This window comes from Taudactylus pleione, unplaced genomic scaffold, assembly GCF_031769625.1.
Source record: "Taudactylus pleione unplaced genomic scaffold, aTauple2 ptg000378l, whole genome shotgun sequence".
In the NCBI taxonomy this organism is placed as follows: domain Eukaryota; kingdom Metazoa; phylum Chordata; class Amphibia; order Anura; family Myobatrachidae; genus Taudactylus; species Taudactylus pleione.
Genome location: NW_028284779.1, coordinates 8,900,831 through 8,921,985, shown reverse-complemented (window position 1 = coordinate 8,921,985; position 21,155 = coordinate 8,900,831). Strand labels below are relative to the sequence as shown.

At 45.9% G+C, this 21,155-nt stretch overlaps 1 protein-coding gene across 1 annotated transcript in view; it reads right to left on the bottom strand.

The window, feature by feature from the left end:
- The window catches only part of SLC35B2 (solute carrier family 35 member B2), a 60,205-nt gene that overhangs the window by 9,936 nt on the left and 29,114 nt on the right, over window positions 1-21,155 (bottom strand). The window contains exon 2 of the mRNA XM_088445330.1: window positions 18,587-18,777. Within this exon, the coding sequence (XP_088301456.1) occupies window positions 18,587-18,777 (191 nt within the window). The remainder of the gene's footprint in view (window positions 1-18,586; window positions 18,778-21,155) is intronic.

Sequence of the window (21,155 nt, the reverse complement as noted above, 5' to 3'; positions counted from 1 at the left end):
CGGTGCCAGCTGAAACAGCCTGCGGGTACCGTCCACACCCGCGGGTCGCAGTGTCCCACGGGTGGGGAAAACTGCGGTGTAGCGGTCACCACCGGTGAATGGATGCCGGTTGCCGGGTATGCCCCCCAATGGTGAATGGATGTCCGTAAGTGCTGGGCATGTCCCCCAAGAGTGACGAAAAGGGGATACGTCTTCAAGACACGTCATGCCCCCTTTTCGGGCGCACAGTTGTGCCCTTTCTCTAGGTCCGGTGCTCTTCCCGGCGACGGACCTAGAGTGAACAGTATGATACTGTACTCGATATGTCCTTGCTATTTTGACAATGGTATTGGGCGAATTAGTCGTGTGAATGACTACATTTATGTATATTACTGTATACGATTATAAACATGGAAGTGTTTTCCTATTTTTCTTCTGTATACTTGACACATTGTGCTCGATGTTTGTGATTTGGTGTGATGCTTTAATAAAAAGTGATTAACATTTTTTTATTTGGGGCATACTGTGTGACTTAATATGTATTTGGGCACTACTGTGTGGCATATTATGAATTGGGGGCAATGCTGCGTGGCATATCTTGAATTGGGGGCATGTATGGGGATATGGCAGAATCTAATAACCATGAAGAGGCATGTGTGGTGGTCTGATGGCATGTGGGGAGGTTAAGAGGCATGTGTGGTGGTCTATACAAGTTTTCATATATTTTGGTCCGGACTATAGTCTGGCTCCTAAACTTTTAAGCTGACTCCTAGATTTTAGAAAAATATGTAAAGTGTGTAAAGTGGCTAAACCCATGCAAACTACTGGACGCAATGATTTTAGGCACCCAATTGCAATACAGGAGGGTGCAAGCAGAAATAACGGGTGTACGCGGCAATAATGTCCAGCGGCATAAACAACTGACTAGCTCCCATCATTTTAGACAGGAGCTGCAACCGCACTAAAATAATTGAATTCCCCCTCCAAAGAGTTAGCGAACATGCATGTATCACACTCGCATAGGATCGAGAACATTCATGTACTGTACACTACATGTGTTACACACATGTACTACACTACAGGTGTTACACATATAGGGGACGATTCAATTGCTTTCCCCGGCGGCTGTTACTAATGGGTGCCCGACAGATCAATTCAACTGTTGCTCCATTCGGGCACCAATTCCGCGGGTGCACACATTCCTGCTCGCATGTGTGAAAATTCTGTGGTTTGGGTGCCCGAACCAAGACTTTAACGAATTTAGCCCAGTTTTACGCAGCTAAACTCTGTCTATTTGGGCGTGACAAGCAGGATTATTATTGGGCGCCCAAAGAGAACAGAATTGCTACGTCGAGTGCCCATTAATTAGCATAGTGAAAAAAAACAGCTGAATTACCCACCCCATAGGGTACAATCCATGAGAACATACATGATATCAACACACACACACACTATAGTGTAGATGACAACATATGTTTCTCACATACATATATTATTAAACACATAAAATAGACCTAAATGTTATCATACATGTATGTATTACACACACATAGTATATGCTATGTGACATGATAAATGATCAAAAACAAAGAATACACACATAGGATAATGAACATGAGAGCATACATGTGTCACACATGTCAGATAGAGTACATGAGAATATACATGTATCAGACACATGGGGGTTTACATACAGAGTGTCGGTTTGTAAAACCCGACACTTCTGTTCGTATTTATGCCCGATATTTCAAAGGGCGATGCTTTTACTAGTGTCTTGCAAGCCGTGTCTTGGTAGTAAAAGCATCGCCCTTTTAAATATCAGGCATAAACACAAACTGAAGTTTATGGTTTTACAAACCGACACTCCGTAAATAAAGCCCATAGAATCTAGTACATGAGATCATACATATGACACACATATATTGTGTAGAACACATGAGACTAGATAGAGTACATGCTGAAGGAAAATGTATCCAGCTCTGATATACAGCATGGATCTGTAATGTGTCTATTTTAGTCACACCTTTCAGGTGACAACAAATACCTTACATGGAAAATGACCTTTATTACATACTTATTAGGGAGAGTTACTTAACAACCTGATAATATTATTGCTTGGAAACAGCTGAATGAACGCAAGTCCCTTATCTGCACCATAAAGCTCTACATTGTATAGTGTGTATAAACCTATTTATTAAGTCCTAATATCCAACAAGATGACCAAACCCAGCTGAGTCTTTGCTACTTCCAGTCCACTTCTTTGCACACATCCAAACATTATAAAACAAAAACAATAGACTATTTAATTATAATATCTATTAAATATGGTTTCTCCAAATATATATCCACTTAAGCATTGCAACATACAATGTAATTGGTATATAGCTTCCTATATCATCTATTATCTACTAGATAAGCTCAAAATGTGGTTAAAATCAATGGACACTGGTCCCTTTATCATTTGTATAGAGACAATTTTATATGCACATATCCTGCCTGCCAAAGACAAAACATCACTGATTAGGTTTGAAAACTGGTATACATTGAAATTGGTGCTGAAAAAACAGTCCAGAAAATTAAGTTCAATGCAGATAAACAAAATCCCTCTGCCGAGGTAATTATTGCTGCAGCTCAACTCTGGGCTGTCATATATGATCGTGGTATTAATGCCACGAAAAAATAAATAAATATAAATATATATATATATATACACACACACACACTTATTATCAGCAGGCAGGATATGTGCATATAAAATTGTCTCTATACAAATTATAAAGGAACAAGTGTCCATTGATTTTTATCACATTTTTGATCTTAGCTAGTAGATAATAACAAGAGATATGGTAAGAACTTACCTTTGTTATCTCTGTTTCTACGAAGTCCATAGGGTCCACAGGGTTGACCTTGGGGTATAGCTGGATCTGGATCCACAGGCACCACGCAGTTAAAGCTTTAGCTGCTCCCAGGATGCTCTTGGGTCCAGCCTCCTCTATACCCCGCCCCCGAGCCGCAGGCACCTCAGTTGGTAAGCAGCCCAGGCCGGAGGAGGAGACTAAACAGAGAGAAGGAAGACTGAACACACAAGAAAACCATACTCACAGAAAAGGGAGACGGAAAACCGGTGACCAGCAACACAGCCCTTTTGAAGCCAGGTGCGTCAGGGTGGGCGCCCTGTGGACCCTATGGACTTCGTAGAAACAGATATAACAAAGGTAAGTTCTTACCATATCTCTTGTTTTCTAGATCAGGGTCCATAGGGGGTCCACAGGGTCGACCTTGGGGATGTCCCAAAGCAATTCAACTAAGGGCGGGGACGCTCTTGTGCAGAGAACCCGGCGCCCGAAGGATGCATCCTGAGAGGCAAAGGTGTCAAACGCATAGAACCTCAAAAACGTCTGAATGGAAGACCAGGTGGCCGCCTTACATAGCTGAACAGCAGAGGCGCCACGTCTAGCAGCACAAGAGGGACCCACAGAACGAGTGGAATGAGCCTTAACAGAGGCTGGCACAGGTAAACCCTCCTGTGCATAAGCCTCACAAATAACGGAACGAAGCCAACGGGCTAACCTTTGTTTGTTGGCAGGCCAACCCCTCTTGTGAAAACCGAATAAGTCAAACAATGAATCAGACTTTCTAACCGAAGCAGTTCGGTCCACATAGATTCTAAGCGCCCGGACTACAGCTAAGGAAGCCTCACCAGCTGAAAGATCAGGTGACTGAAACGCTGGCACAACAAGTTCCTGATTGATGTGGAACTTCAAGACCACTTTAGGCAAAAACTCAGGACGAGTGTGGAGCACCGCCCTGTCCTGGTGAAAAATCAGAAAAGGAGGGCGACAGGAAAGCGCCCCCAATTCTGACACCCTCCTGGCAGAAGCAATCGCCAGGAGAAAAACGGTCTTAAACGTCAGCCACTTGAGTTCCACCGACTCAAGAGGCTCAAAAGGAGGACCCTGCAAGGCCCGTAGCACCACCGCCAAGTCCCAAGGAGCCACAGGGGGCACGAAGGGAGGCTGGATCCTGAGAACACCTTGGAAAAAGGTGTGAACATCTGGCAGTGTAGCAATCCGTCATTGGAACCACACGGACAAAGCGGACACATGAACCTTCAGAGAGGCAAGACGTAAGCCGAGGTCCAAACCTGATTGAAGAAATTCCAAGATCCTAGAAACTCGGAACACATGAGGATCATAGCTTCTGGACTCACACCACTGAAAGTAAGTGTGCCACACCCTGTGGTAAATCCGTGCGGAAGCAGGCTTGCGTGCCCTGAGCATGGTACCAATAACCGAACTGGAGAAGCCCCGAGACCTCAAGACGGCAGTCTCAAGAGCCAAGCCGTCAAAGACAGCCGACCCAGATCCGGGTAAAGGCAGGGCCCTTGAGAGAACAGGTCCCGACGCTGAGGAAGAAGGTACGGAGCGTCGATGGAGAGGCTCCTCAGATCGGAGTACCAAGGACGTCTGGGCCACGCCGGAGCTACCAGCACGAGCGTGCCGCCGTCCTGCTTGAATTTCCGCAGAACCCGAGGAAGTAGGGCTATCGGAGGAAACAGATACGCCAGGTGAAACGTCCACTTCACCGACAGCGCGTCCACCAGACATGCACCTGCATCTCCGTAAACGGGCAACTTGTGATTGTGACGGGAGGCCATCAAGTACAGCTCCGGCAGCCCCCATCTGTCCACGAGTAGCTGAAACACCTCTGGGTGAAGCGACCATTCCCCGGGATGCACGTTGTGACGGCTGAGGAAGTCCGCCTCCAAATTGAGGACTCCGGGGATGAAGACCGCCGAGATCGCTGGAATGTGGCACTCCGCCCAAGCAAGGATGCGAGACACCTCCGACATCGCTGCCAGACTGTGAGTTCCTCCTTGGTGGTTGATATACACCACCGTGGTGGCGTTGTCGGACTGCACCTGAACCGCCCTTCCGTGAAGAGCGGGGTCGGACGACTGCAGGACCCTGTATACTGCCCGCAATTCCAGGATGTTGATGGGGAGAAGAGCTTCTTCCGCAGACCAACGACCCTGAAGCGACAAAGAGCCGGTCACTGCCCCCCAACCCCAGAGACTGGCATCCGTCGTGAGCAGGACCCAGTCCGGGATCCAAAAGGGGAGCCCCTCGACCAGATGAGCTGTCTGAAGCCACCAAGACAAAGACTGCCGAACCTCCGGGGACAACACCAGCATCTGAGAGCGGATCCGGTGAGGTAACCCATTCCATTCCGATAGAATCAGCCCCTGCAGGGGCCGGGAATGGAACTGGGCAAATTCCACTATGTCGAATGTCGACACTATGGACCCCAGAACTCTCATAGCCGAATGGAACGACAGGCGGCAACTGCTCAGGCAACTGTGTATCCGCAGCTGTAGGGAGGAGACCTTCTCCGGAGTTAGGAAGATCCTTTGCTGACGAGAATCCAGCAGGGCTCCCAAATGAACCATCCGCTGTGATGGAATCAGGGAAGACTTTCTCCAATTTATCAGCCACCCGTGTGCTTGCAGGCAAGCGATCGTCAGGTGGAGATGTTGAAGCAGTACCTCTGGGGAGCTCGCCAGCAACAGGAGGTCATCCAGATACGGCAGCAGCCGTACATTCTGGTTCCGAAGATGTGCGGCCATGACAGCCATAATCTTCGTGAATACCCTTGGCGCAGTGGAGAGACCAAAGGGTAGCGCCCTGAACTGATAATGCTGCTGAAGGACAGCGAACCTCAGATACCGCTGGTGCGAAGGAGCTATCGGAACATGGAGGTAGGCGTCCTGGATATCCAGGGACACCAGGTAATCCCCAGGTTCCATCACCAGAATGATGGAATGTAACGTTTCCATCCTGAATTTGTTAGAGACTTCAAATTGAGGATAGGGCGATGAGAACCATTGGGTTTCTGCACCAGAAACAAACACGAATAGTACCCCGTCCCTCGTTGTGATTGAGGAACGGGAACAATGACCCCTGCTTTCAGCAAGGACTCTATAGCCTCCTGAATCTGCAACGTCTTGGTCTTGTCCTGAGAAGGACTCGTGCAGAAAAACTGGTGGGGCGGTCTGTGCCGAAAAGACAGGGCGTACCCCTGGGAGACCACTTCTCGAACCCAGGCATCCGTGGTGGTATTGTGCCAGCACTGGGCAAATAGAAGAAGTCGGCCTCCCACTCTGAGGTCCCCCAGAGGGAGGCCCGTCCCATCAGGCCGCAGGTTTATCTTCCTGCTTGGAAGAAGGGCGCCGAGCACTCCAGGCTTGCTTCTTGGGTTTAGAGGCAGTCTTAGTCGCCGACTGTCTTGGGAAGGACTGACCTTTTGCCTTACCGTGAACCCGAAAGGAACGAAAAGCCGAGCTCCGGACCTTGGCAGGCGCTGCCGCTGAAGGGAGGAAAGCCGACTTGGATTTAGCCATGGTATCCACTATTTTGTCCAAGTCCGGACCAAATAGTAATTCACCATTGAAAGGTAAGGCCTCCAGGTCCTTCTTGGAATCAGAGTCCGCTCTCCAGGACCTCAGCCATAAGGATCGGCGGGCAGACACTGCTGCAGCTGATACTCGAGAAGTCAGCAGACTAGCATCCAAAGAGGCTTCTTCAATGTAGGAAGCAGCGTCCCTCATCTGTCCCAACAACGCCCTCTGGACATCCGGAGCATCGTCCGGAAAGGTATCCTCCAATGCGTTGGCCCATCCCTCAATGGCCTTGGCCACCCACGAGATTGCCATGGACGGTCGGGCCACTGCCCCAGAGAGGGAGTAAATGGACTTTAAGCAAGTCTCGACTTTCCTGTCCGTGGGATCCTTCAGCGAGGATATAGACGGTAATGGCAAAGTAGCGCTCCGTATTAAACGGGTGACGTGAGAATCCACCGCCGGTGGAGTTTCCCATTTTTTACAATGTGCCTCAGGAAAGGGGTAATTAGAAGCCAACCGCTTCTGAGGAAGGAATCTCTTACTGGGCGCCTGCCAAGCCACCGCCATATGATCCGTCAACTGATCGGACAGGGGAAACACCGCAGAAGCCACCTTAGTTTTTTTTAAACTAGGATACTTCGACTTAGGAACTGGCGCCTCATCCTCTATTAGGAGAATGGCTTGCACCACCCTAACCAGTGCTCGCACATTAATGGATGACTTGGTATCCATTTCCTGGACCGATGTGTCCGAGTCAGTGTCATCAGCAACCTCCCCATCATCTGAGGACCCCTCTGAGTCCGATACATGAACCGCCCGCGCCATTAGTGTGCGTTTTGACGCCCTAGAAGGCATGTCAGTCTGCAATATTGACTGAAAAGCCGAAGACGCGGCCGCCAGATTTTGCACGGAGTTGGAGAGCACATCCACCCAGGGTGGAGGAGCCGCCATAGGGGCCTGGAAGGGCACCACAGATTGCTGCGTCACAGGGGAAGCCTGTATATACATAGGTAACCCCGCATATGGACCAACAGACTGAGACCCGGGAGGGCTCCGCAATAATTGCGGGACACCCGGGGAATGGGGGACGGTCGGCTGGGGCAACGCCCTAGTAGGGACAGCAGTCGGGACCGACAGACGGTCTGCAATAGACACCAGCACCTGAGAAAACATCGCCCGCGGTGGTTCCTACGTCACAAAAGGTTTTGATGGGCCAGGAGCCACCTGGCACCGTCTACACAGGCCATCCTGTGACAAATCTTCCCTATCCACTCCTGCAGAACAGCGTCCGCAGGAGACCAACACCGGAGCCACTGAGTGCTCAATCTCCTCGTCCGACATGACAGAATATATTATATAAACAAATATATCTGGCAATAGAGCAGAATCAAACGCACTCACCAGTGTGCTGAACAACAGCCCACAATATGGTACTGTGGAGCACACAACTGTATGTGACGGACCTCACAAATACGTGATTTATATAAGTGAGGTCTGTAGAAACGCCCCTCCCCCACACACCTGTAGGGCTTGTAGGAGAATGAAAGGGATAGGCATAGGCTGACAGTAAGTAGAAATAAGCACAGACATGCAGCACTAGCAAAAGTCACATACCATGCAGAGAAGATATACTCACTGCACCTTTCCACTACAATCAAACTCCCAGATTCAGTGTCTGGGAGGGCTATAGCACTGTGTACACTGTCCTTGTCGGGGGAGAGGTACACAGGGGGACCGGTCCACGTGCTCCCTGAGAGATCTGCGCTGCCACAGAGAAAATGGCCCCCAGAGACCTCAGAGAAGGAGTGGCCGAGAAATCTGCAGCTCGGCGACGCCAGACTACGTGCTGAAAGGCGCGCTGAGCTGAGGGGAGGAGCCGCTAAACAGGGAAGGCTTCCTCCCCTGGCTAGCTATTAACCCCAGGGCTTGCCGGCTTCCCACTTGCCCTTGAAAACCCTGGTGGTCTAGTGGTCCCACGGGGTACTCCTCCTCAGAGGGGGAGCCCGCCGCCACCGCTAGCGGCCCCCGGTCTGTCCCCTAGAACCGGGGGCAAAGGACTGCATTATTGGCAATACCCGCGAGCCGCCACTAATCGGCGACTTGCGGCTTACCTTGTCCCCGGCGTCTCCGGCAGCAGTCCAGGGAGGTCCCCAGAGTCTGGCTAGTACGGACTCTGGCCTCCCGCCGCGATCCCCAGTGCGATACTGGCGTCACGGCGCCAGCGGGGAATAAGAGCGGCAGCGTGGGCGTCTGTATAGACAGCCCTTCACTGCTGCACTGAAGAGCCACTTGTTTTAAAAATAAACCTAACAGACTCTTTTTTTTTTTATTAAATAAAAAGCCCTGCGCGGGGTGACCCGACTCCGGCCGGGCACCAACTCAAACTGAGGTGCCTGTGGCACGGGGCGGGGTATAGAGGAGGACGGACCCAAGAGCATCCTGGGAGCAGCTAAAGCTTTAACTGCGTGGTGCCCGTGGATCCAGATCCAGCTATACCCCAAGGTCAACCCTGTGGACCCCCTATGGACCCTGAAGTAGAAAGATGATATATGAAGCTACTGTATATAGCAATTACAATTCTTAAGTGGATATATATTTGGAGAAACCATGTTTATTAAATATTATAATTAAATATGTAAAAAAACATTTAAGATTGAGTTCTGACTGATTTCTTACTGCCATCTCACAATAATCATATAGTAAATAAGTGCCGAGTCTATTGTTGTTGTTTTATATTGTTTTAGTATTTATGTACTGTAGCTTTCACGAGCTCATAGAGATTCTGCAGCTAGAGTCATACTACTGTGTTTCATAAATAGAAGGTTCATAGATATTAATATCAAATAGCGCTGAAGCTATTTTCAGTTGTTGACACATCGAAACATACCCTGGCCTTACCTCCCACTTCCCTCCTACCCTAATCTGACAAATGCCCTATGCCTAAAAGGTCACTGCAGCTGACACATCCCCCTAGACCTCTCTGTGGCCTGCTCTCTCCTGTTTACAATCCTACCTCTCCAGCATCTCTACTTCTTGCACTCCCTAGCCAATATCCTCCCAGTATCATTACCCCAAATCTAGTCTTCCTCCCCATTGATACCCTCACACTCTCCCCAGTTCTCCATGCCTGCTGCTTTGTTGTCATCATCCTGACACTAAGCTTCACATCACACATGCAGTTTTGTTGGGTACGGAATGTTGGCATTGAATCCCGACCCCAGTATCCCGACAGGGTTAGGATACAGACATTTATCGGTCAGTATACTAACCCTTCCCCTCTCCCTACCCCTAACCCTCCTTCCACGGTGCGTAAACCTAAACCCCCCCTCTAGTGCCTAAACCAAAGCTCCCACACCCTAAACCAAACCCTCACCCCTTTGTGCCTAACCCTAACTCCTTTCCTTCCCCCAACTTACCGTCGGGATGCCAGCGCCGGGATTCTGGCAGGCGCCGGTATTCTAAACGCCGGCATCCCGAATGTCGGGATATTGATCGCATCCCATTCAGTTACCCCAATGTGCAAATCAACAGAACATCCAGAACCCAATACAAGGCTACTGTCGCTCAACATAACCTCCCTCACCAACACCTACCATTCACACTGTACATCGTCACGCCTCTGCCCACTTATATCTGCCTCTGGCCTGAGTAATAACCACCCTCACTCCCAGGCTGCTCCCTTATTTATGGTACTTCCTCCCCGCCCAGACTCTCCCCCAACATTCACTATAAAGTGCTCCCTCACTCAACCAATACTGCCTGGTAAACATTCCCTACCAGCAACGATCCCATAACGCTTCTGCGTCTCACTAGCTCTTACTGTCCCAAGCATTGCTCTCTCCCTCTAGACCAGGCATGTCCAGAAACATTTTATGTGGCCCAACCGTGTGGGCCCAAACACATATATTATGGGGCCCAGTCACCCCTGCCACGATCGGAGCTCAGCTCCAATCGTGGCAGGGGTGACTGGGCCACATAATATTTGTGTTACAATTTGGAATCCGGTCTCTGAAGCGATCCACCAGAGGCCTGCTGGATCTAGTTAGATCCAGTCAGCGGCAGGAGTCTACGCCGGAGCGGTGCCCAGCGGCCAATGTGAAGAGAGGTAAGTAAGAGAGAGGTAAGTACTGCACAGGGGAGTGGGGCCTGTTCTATACTGGGAGGGGGCAAAGCACAAGGGGCATTACTGGGGGCAAAGCATAAGGGGCATTACTAGGGGCAATGAATAATGGGCACTACTGGGGGCAATGTCTAAGGGGCTCTAATACAGGGGCATTGCATAAGGAGCTCTTATAAAGGGGGCATTGCATAAGGGGCTCTTATGCAGGGGGCACTGCATAATGGACACTACTAGGGGCACTGCGTAAGGGGCTCTAATACAGGGGGCATTGCATAAGGAGCTCTTATAAAGGGGGCACTGCATAATGGACACTGCGTAAAGGGCTCTAATACAGGGGGCATTGAATAAGGGACACTGCATAATGGACACTACTGGGGGCACTACGTAAGGGGCTCTAATACAGGGGGGCATTGCATAAGGAGCTCTTATAAAGGGTGGCATTGCATAAGGGGCTCTTATACAGGGGGCACTGCATAATGGGCACGACTACAGTGGCATTGCATAAGAGGATCTACTACAGGGGGCACTGCATTGGTTTATATTAATAATAACCCTTTCAAACTTGCATATAAGACTTTTTTTATTCTTGCGGCACACACTCTTAGACCTTGAATATTCGGCCCGGTTGGTATTTTGAGTTAGACATGCCTGCTTTAGACAGATGTAGATTGAAAGATCTACAGTAAAAGGTAGACAATTTCTAGATAGACACCAGATTTTAGACAGTCAATAGGTCGACAGGGACAAAAGGTTGTAAGGAAAAAAGGTTGACATATTAAATGTCGACATGTGAGAAGGTCGACAGGTACAAATGGTTGACATGGGCAAAATGCTGACTTGAAAATGGTCGCCACAAAAATGGTTGTTGTTTTTTTTCTAACCCCAATATTCATCCTAACCTCCCCTTGGTGCCTAACCCTAACCGTCCCTTCTAGTGCCTAACCCTAACCGTCCCTTCTAGTGCCTAACCCTAACCGTCCCTTCTAGTGCCTAACCCTAACCGTCCCTTCTAGTGCCTAACCCTAACCGTACCTTCTAGTGCCTAACCCTAACCGTCCCTTCTAGTGCCTAACCCTAACCGTCCCTTCTAGTGCCTAACCCTAACCGTCCCTTCTAGTGCCTAACCCTAACCGTCCCTTCTAGTGCCTAACCCTAACCGTCCCTTCTAGTGCCTAACCCTCCGGTTAGTGCTTAACCCTAACCGTCCCTTCTAGTGCCTAACCCTAAACCTTACCCTTAAAAAAACGAAAAAAATGATGTGTCAACCATTTTTGTGGCGACCATTTTCATGTCGACCTTCTTGCATGTTGACCTTTTAGTGTGTCGACAATTTGTCCCTGTCGACCTATTGACTGTCTAACATCTGGTGTCTATCTAGACATTTTCTACCTTTTTACTGTAGATCTTTAGACCGGATCCCCCTCTAGACTGCAAGCTCCTCACCCTCAGTCTCACAGCTGCATCTCTTTCCTCAATCTGATGTGTGTGTGTGTGTGCGTGTGTGTGTGTGTGCGTGTGCGTGAACTGTTTTCATGTCTAATTTGCTTTCATGTATGCTTTGTTATACCCACTGTCCGTTGCTGCTGTGTTTTGTAGTGCTGTACAGAGAAATGATCACTGTGTAAGGCACAGGTGTGTGCACTGTATGCCTAGTATAACTCTGGGCTATAAGCAGGCTGGGAATGTTGCTCACATTGTCAGAATGTCTGAGTGAGAATACTGTGTCCTCTCCGGCTGCATATAAAACGCTCTTCAAAGAAAACTTCATTCTTCAAATCAATTATTTCTATGACAATGAGAACATACATATCACACACACATAGTATAGGGGGTAAGAGAATACATATCACACACACATAGTATAGGGGGAAAGAGAATACATATCACACACACATAGTATAGGGGGAAAGAGAATACATATCACACACACATAGTATGGGGGGTAAGAGAATATATCTCACACACACACATAGTATAGAGGGAAAGAGAATACATATCACACACATATAGTATAGGGGGAAAGAGAATACATATCACACACACATAGTATAGGGGGAAAGAGAATACATATCACACACATATAGTATAGGGGGAAAGAGAATACATATCACACACATAGTATAGGGGGAAAGAGAATACATATCACACACATAGTATAGGGGGGAAAGAGAATACATATCACACACACATAGTATAGGGGGGAAAGAGAATACATATCACACACACATAGTATAGGGGGAAAGAGTATACATATCTCACACACATAGTATAGGGGATAAGAGTACAGGTTGAGTATCCCATATCCATATATTCCGAAATACGGAATATTTTTAGCATGACTGAGATAGTGAAAACTTTGATTTTTGATGGTTTGATGAACACAAACTTTGTTTAAGGCACAAAATTATTAAAAATAAAGTATAAATTGACCTATAGGCTGTGTGTATAAGGTGTATATGACATATAAATAAATTTCATGTATGTACACAACCTTTGTTTGAGCCACAAAATTATTAAAAATATTGTATAAAATTACCTTCAGGCTGTGTGTATAAGGTGTATATAAATCATAAATGCATTCTGTGTTTAGATTTGGGTCCTATACCTAAGACATTTTAATATGGTATGCAATTATTCCAAAATACGGAATATTCCGATATCCAAAATACCCCTGGTCCCAAGCATTTTGGATATGGGAGACTCAACCTGTATACATATCTCACACACATAGTATAGGGGGAAAGAGTATACATGTATCGCACACAAATAGAATAGGGAGTAAGAGTAAACATGTCTCACACACACACATAGTATAGGAGGTAAGAGTACACATGTATCATACACATAGTATAGGAGGTAAGAATACACATGTATCATACACATAGTATAGGAGGTAAGAGTATACATGTATCATACACATAGTATAGGAGGTAAGAGAATACATGTATCATACACATAGTATAGGAGGTAAGAGTATACATGCATCATACACATAGTATAGGAGGTAAGATTATACATGCATCATACACATAGTATAGGAGGTAAGAGTATACATGCATCATACACATAGTATAGGAGGTAAGAGTACACATGCATCATACACATAGTATAGGAGGTAAGAGTACACATGCATCATACACATAGTATAGGAGGTAAGAGTATACATGTATCATACACATAGTATAGGAGGTAAGAGTATACATGCATCACACACATAGTATAGGAGGTAAGAGTACACATGTATCACACACATAGTATAGGAGGTAAGAGTATACATGCATCATACACATAGTATAGGAGGTAAGAGTATACATGCATCATACACATAGTATAGGAGGTAAGAGTATACATGTATCACACACATAGTATAGGAGGTAAGAGTATACATGTCTCACACACACACATAGTATAGGAGGTAAGAGAATACATGTATCACACACAATATAGGAGGTAAGAGTATACATGCATCATACACATAGTATAGGAGGTAAGAGTACACATGTATCACACACATAGTATAGGAGGTAAGAGTATACATGTATCACACACATAGTATAGGAGGTAAGAGTATACATGTATCACACACATAGTATAGGAGGTAAGAGTATACATGCATCATACACATAGTATAGGAGGTAAGAGTATACATGTATCACACACATAGTATAGGAGGTAAGAGTATACATGTCTCACACACACACATAGTATAGGAGGTAAGAGAATACATGTATCATACACATAGTATAGGAGGTAAGAGTATACATGCATCATACACATAGTATAGGAGGTAAGATTATACATGCATCATACACATAGTATAGGAGGTAAGAGTATACATGCATCATACACATAGTATAGGAGGTAAGAGTATACATGTATCATACACATAGTATAGGAGGTAAGAGTATAAATGCATCATACACATAGTATAGGAGGTAAGAGTACACATGTATCACACACATAGTATAGGAGGTAAGAGTATACATGTATCACACACATAGTATAGGAGGTAAGAGTATACATGTATCACACACATAGTATAGGAGGTAAGAGTATACATGCATCATACACATAGTATAGGAGGTAAGATTATACATGCATCATACACATAGTATAGGAGGTAAGAGTACACATGCATCATACACATAGTATAGGAGGTAAGAGTACACATGCATCATACACATAGTATAGGAGGTAAGAGTACACATGCATCATACACATAGTATAGGAGGTAAGAGTATACATGTATCATACACATAGTATAGGAGGTAAGAGTATACATGCATCACACACATAGTATAGGAGGTAAGAGTACACATGTATCACACACATAGTATAGGAGGTAAGAGTATACATGTATCATACACATAGTATAGGAGGTAAGAGTATACATGTATCACACACATAGTATAGGAGGTAAGAGTATACATGTATCATACACATAGTATAGGAGGTAAGAGTATACATGCATCATACACATAGTATAGGAGGTAAGAGTATACATGCATCATACACATAGTATAGGAGGTAAGAGTATACATGCATCATACACATAGTATAGGAGGTAAGAGTATACATGCATCATACACATAGTATAGGAGGTAAGAGTATACATGTATCACACACATAGTATAGGAGGTAAGAGTATACATGTCTCACACACACACATAGTATAGGAGGTAAGAGAATACATGTATCACACACAATATAGGAGGTAAGAGTATACATGCATCATACACATAGTATAGGAGGTAAGAGTACACATGTATCACACACATAGTATAGGAGGTAAGAGTATACATGTATCACACACATAGTATAGGAGTTAAGAGTATACATGTATCACACACATAGTATAGGAGGTAAGAGTATACATGCATCATACACATAGTATAGGAGGTAAGAGTATACATGTATCACACACATAGTATAGGAGGTAAGAGTATACATGTCTCACACACACACATAGTATAGGAGGTAAGAGAATACATGTATCATACACATAGTATAGGAGGTAAGAGTATACATGCATCATACACATAGTATAGGAGGTAAGATTATACATGCATCATACACATAGTATAGGAGGTAAGAGTATACATGCATCATACACATAGTATAGGAGGTAAGAGTATACATGTATCATACACATAGTATAGGAGGTAAGAGTATAAATGCATCATACACATAGTATAGGAGGTAAGAGTACACATGTATCACACACATAGTATAGGAGGTAAGATTATACATGCATCATACACATAGTATAGGAGGTAAGAGTATACATGTATCACACACATAGTATAGGAGGTAAGAGTATACATGCATCATACACATAGTATAGGAGGTAAGAGTACACATGTATCACACACATAGTATAGGATGTAAGAGTATACATGCATCATACACATAGTATAGGAGGTAAGAGTATACATGTATCATACACATAGTATAGGAGGTAAGATTATACATGTATAGTGTTCACTCTAGGTCCGGCGTCAGGCAGGGCACCAGACCTAGAGAAAGAGCTCTTCTGCGCACACCGAAGGCGCGCCCGACAAGGGGTCATGGCCAATGAAAGAGTGACTTGTCGTCACTCTTGAGGGCGTGCCTGGAACATATGTAAATGCAGGGGCAGTCCCCAAGCTGCCGGGCATGTCCAAGTTGCCAATGGATGCAGGTCGCTGCACCGCTGTTTTCCTCACCCGCGGGACACTGTGGCCTACGGGCGGATACAGAATCCGCAGGCTGTTTCAGCGGGGCGCCGAGCCGGTGGGCAGGGTGCTTTCTGCCCTTTAGAAACAGGGCTGGGCACGGCGCCCCACTGAAACGGCCTAGTGGGAATGCTACATGTATCAGACACACTGACCGGATGACCTCGCTGTCAGGCGATCACAGATTTTTGTCACCAATAGAGTAGAGTAGAGGGTGGTACCCGTCCCTGAGTAACCAGAGTGGACTCACTCCACCTAAGTAGCGTTTTGCTATATTCTGGTGGTCACAGGATATAAGCAGATGCAGGCGTCTTAAGGCAAGATGTTTATTGCTCAATGTCTTTAAAAAGACAAGTCCCCTTGCTGAAGGGGCTTGGGACAATCTCAGCATAGAGATGTCACAGGAATGCAATCCTTCCTGATGTTCAGAGGATATAGTCTCACTCAGAGCCACATCAGCCCTTTATAATAGTAAGAGGGAACAATGCATTCTGTAAACCTCCAAAGACTAGTAAACAAATCAGACAACGGTCTTACCAAATATAAATATATACATCTTACATCTCACAGGAACTGAACAATTGCCATCCTCCTTTCCTATCTATCATATCTACCACCAAAAGCAGTTTGCTTTAAATCCAATCTGATTAAGCACACAACTGTCTCTTTCCTAAACACCTTTTTAGAAAATTCAATAAACACAGGAATAACCCCTGAAATACATTTCAAAGAAAGTGCTTTAAATAAAGGCTTGGTCAGTCAACACCAACCCCCCCCTCCGCCTTCTAGTACCAGAACAATAACCATATAACTTTTGTTGATGCTAGATCCAAGTTGGCAGAAGGGCCACTGACGTCACAACCATGTGACCCACGACGTCAGGGGGAGAGGCAAGGCCGGTGAGATACCACTTTTACTACGTCAGGGGGAGAGGCAAGGCCGGCGTAACCACTTTTACTACGTCAGGGGGAGAGGCAAGGCCGGTGAGATACCACTTTTACTACGTCAGGGGGAGAGGCAAGGCCGGCGTAACCACTTTTACTACGTCAGGGGGAGAGGCAAGGCCGGCGTAACCACTTTTACTACGTCAGGGGGAGAGGCAAGGCCGGTGAGATACCACTTTTACTACGTCAGGGGGAGAGGCAAGGCCGGCGTAACCACTTTTACTACGTCAGGGGGAGAGGCAAGGCCGGCGTAACCACTTTTACTACATCAGGGGGAGAGGCAAGGCCGGCGTAACCACTTTTACTACTTCAGGGGAGAGGCAAGGCCGGCGTAACCACTTTTACTACTTCAGGGGAGAGGCAAGGCCGGCGTAACCACTTTTACTACGTCAGGGGGAGAGGCAAGGCCGGCGTAACCACTTTTACTACGTCAGGGGGAGAGGCAAGGCCGGCGTAACCACTTTTACTACGTCAAGGGGAGAGGCAAGGCCGGCGTAACCACTTTTACTACGTCAGGGGGAGAGGCAAGGCCGGCGTAACCACTTTTACTACGTCAGGGGGAGAGGCAAGGCCGGTGAGTTACCACTTTTACTACTTCAGGGGAGAGGCAAGGCCGGCGAGTTTTACTAACCATGTTTACAGAGTGGTATTATTAACTTGTGGAGAACGAAGCAAGACCACGAGGGTAAACTTTGGCCTCCACATTCTGAACCGTGCTCCCCCCCTGCTGTCACAAGTCAAATGGTTGTCACGTCAGAAATCCTGCAGCCCACTTCATTCTGGACCTGACCAGATCACTTCCTATGTCACAGAAGATGGCAATTGCTTAGAATATAAAATACTGAATAAACAACAGAAGTGCAAAGTCCAATATACAATTCCACAACTACACACTGTACATTAAATATAACATGTTAAAACACATTATTACATATACATTTACAGTACCTAGCGCCTGATCGTTCATATGAAAATGGCGCTGCTGCACAAGGGATTAACCCACTCTGTGCCGTGTCCAGCCATAAACACATAATGGAAAGAGAACATGCACATATTACACACACAGTACACGGGAACATTATGTATTACACACATGTAACACACAAGTTTCAATAGGTCACTCAAAATACAGAACATGCACATATTACACACATTCTAGAAAAGATGCATGTATCACAAGCACAGTACAAAGGGCATGCATGTATACACACACAATACATGCCAATCTCATACACACAGTATAAAGAACAAGGAAATATCACATCCACATATAGGTTACAGTATATGAGATCCATGTTTCACATATACAAATGATTGCATACATGGGAACATGTATGCTTCACACACACACGGCAGAACTGTATCACACACACAGGATAGCGTACATGAGACTATACATGTGTCCCCCAAGTGCAGACCCCTCTCTCACCCGTCTCCAGATAGTTCCTGCGTTTGAAGTAATGTATGAGCAGACAGCCCGGTACCAGGATGGTCCCATATCCGGCAATATTTATGATGAAACGCACCAGCCAGAATTCCCCCCATGTGTCCTGAGCGGTGAATTTGGGGGGTGGTTCTTCAGCACAGACCCCAAGGAGAGTTACTAGAAGGAGCAGGAACCTGCACAGAAGGAGAGGTTGTTACCATAATATACACACTACTGCCCACCTAGTATCAGAGTACTACAACTCCCAGCATATCATGAACACATATCCCAGCCTCCTCCACAAACTTCTGTGACGGATGGCACAACACTGCTATATCAAACCAGCCCAGATATTGCTGTAATGACCATCTCTCTCTATTAAACCAGAAATCCACAGATGTCACCATGACCCCCGGGCACAACCAAGATAAAATAGCAGCTTATAACGTACACAGTACAATTTTATATTGTGCATCTTAATAACAACATTACAGAGAAGTCTACGATGTATGGTAGTAGCAGCATGCAAACTGGGATCATTACTAGAACACCTCGTTGCATATTGTCATGTTACTAAATGATATGTTTGTGTTCTTATCATTATATAATTACTCAGCGATGCTTGTGTTTTTTGCATGGATCTCCTCACAAGTTCTCTGTGGGGAGTAAATGGAGCCAATAATAATTATGTTTCGCAATAAGACATTGCCCCACAAGCAGTTATTGGCAACAGATTATATCTCAACTGGGATGTAGTCAGCATCCCGCCTGACGGGATGTCAACGGCCTAAATACCGGTGTCGGAAACCAGACAGCATTCGGGATCCCGGCTCCAAAATACCGACCGCCGGCATCATAAAGGTAATTATCAGGGGCTAGCCACTAGGGGGAGGGTTAGGCACTAAGGGGGGAGGGTTAGGGTTAGGCACTAAGGGGGGAGGGTTAGGGTTAGGCACTAAGGGGGGAGGGTTAGGGTTAGGTTTAGGCACTAGGGGGGAAATAAGATCATCCCTATATGATAACTGGCAGAAAATACATTAAACAGTAAGAATACCATTGCCAGTCCATGCAAGAGAAATGTAACTGCTTGGCTTTTGAAATTCTGTTTGCATTCCCTCTGACAGATAATAGATAAAGTGTTACTGACAGGAAGCGGTTGGAATCTGTCCGATAAGACGTTATCTGGCGTCAACGAAAGAAATTGTACAGATGTGTCAGCTCTGAGTGATTTTACATACAAAGCATGACCCCAATGCATCTCTGTATGTATTCCTTTAAGCTGGGTACACACTTGGCGTTATATCGGCCGTTCAATCAAACGGGCGATATATCACGAGCGTTTCCACAGATGGCTGATATATCGGTGCCTCTGTCGGTGTGTACGGGCGACCTGTCTATATAAAAACAATAGACCAGGCGGCACTCAAAAGATGTATAAATGTGATTTATTTAAACCACATACACATACACTATATGGACAAAAGTATTCGGACACATGACCATTACACCAACAGGGCCTGTAATGGCATTATACTTTAATATGGAGTTGGTCCCCGTTTTGCAGCTATAACAGCTTCCACTCTTCTTGGACATTTATGCCAGTGGAAGTTTGGAAATCTTCAGCTATGGAATCAGCAGAGCGTTGGCGACTTTTACACACCATTTTGCGTGGTCTACTGCTTTGTGACTGAGTTACTGTTGTTCTTAAATACTTCCACTTTCTTTTTTTTATCTTTTATTTTAAATACACTACACACATACAATATAATTTATCCAGTAAAGATATCAAAATATGGGTAGCGAAAATAGAAAATATAACACAACAGAATTGTCACATTCTGATTTCCTACATTATTACAAGTAGTGTAATTTTATATTTTTTACTAATCTTCTGACCTTTGGGTCAGTCACTCGTTAGCTGCATAACTGACAGGTACCTGGGCTCTTATCCCTCTATCGCTCCCGGGATATTCCCTAGTTCTTTTTTAATTCTTCTGCCTTTTCAGTCACTGTGGAGCCTAGTGCTCACATCAGCTTCACCCTAGAGTCACAGTGAAGTTCTGTTCTCTATTACTAGGTCAAATACATCTCAAAATGCCTTGAACACAAACAGGTTACTAGATTCAGGACCTCATTCAGAGTCGGTCGTTGCGGCCGCTCGCGTCGTAAGGTAAAAGGGTCCGGATATGCAAATGAAGCGCTCGCAAGTTCCGTCGTTAAGATGGGATCGTTAGCTGGACGAGCGAGGGGAGGATGCGGCCGTAAGACTAAAAACACGCCCCCTTCTCGTTCGCAATACACGTCATCTCCGGGCATATAAGGATTAATCGAGACCATCAGGAACCATCGGAGCTGGTCGTAGAGCTTAAGGTTGACCATACCCTCTCTTAAGCACTACACTACACTAGTCAGTGTAAAAACCTCCCATGTCACCTGGCTGTGTTCAAGGTGAGAGCATTTTCTGATCGTAATAGCTAGTTTTCGCACGCGCATTGCGAATTTTACGCATGCGCAGTTTAGTGAACATCGGTGGCGTATGACCGAGCGGCCGCAACGACCGACTCTGAATGAG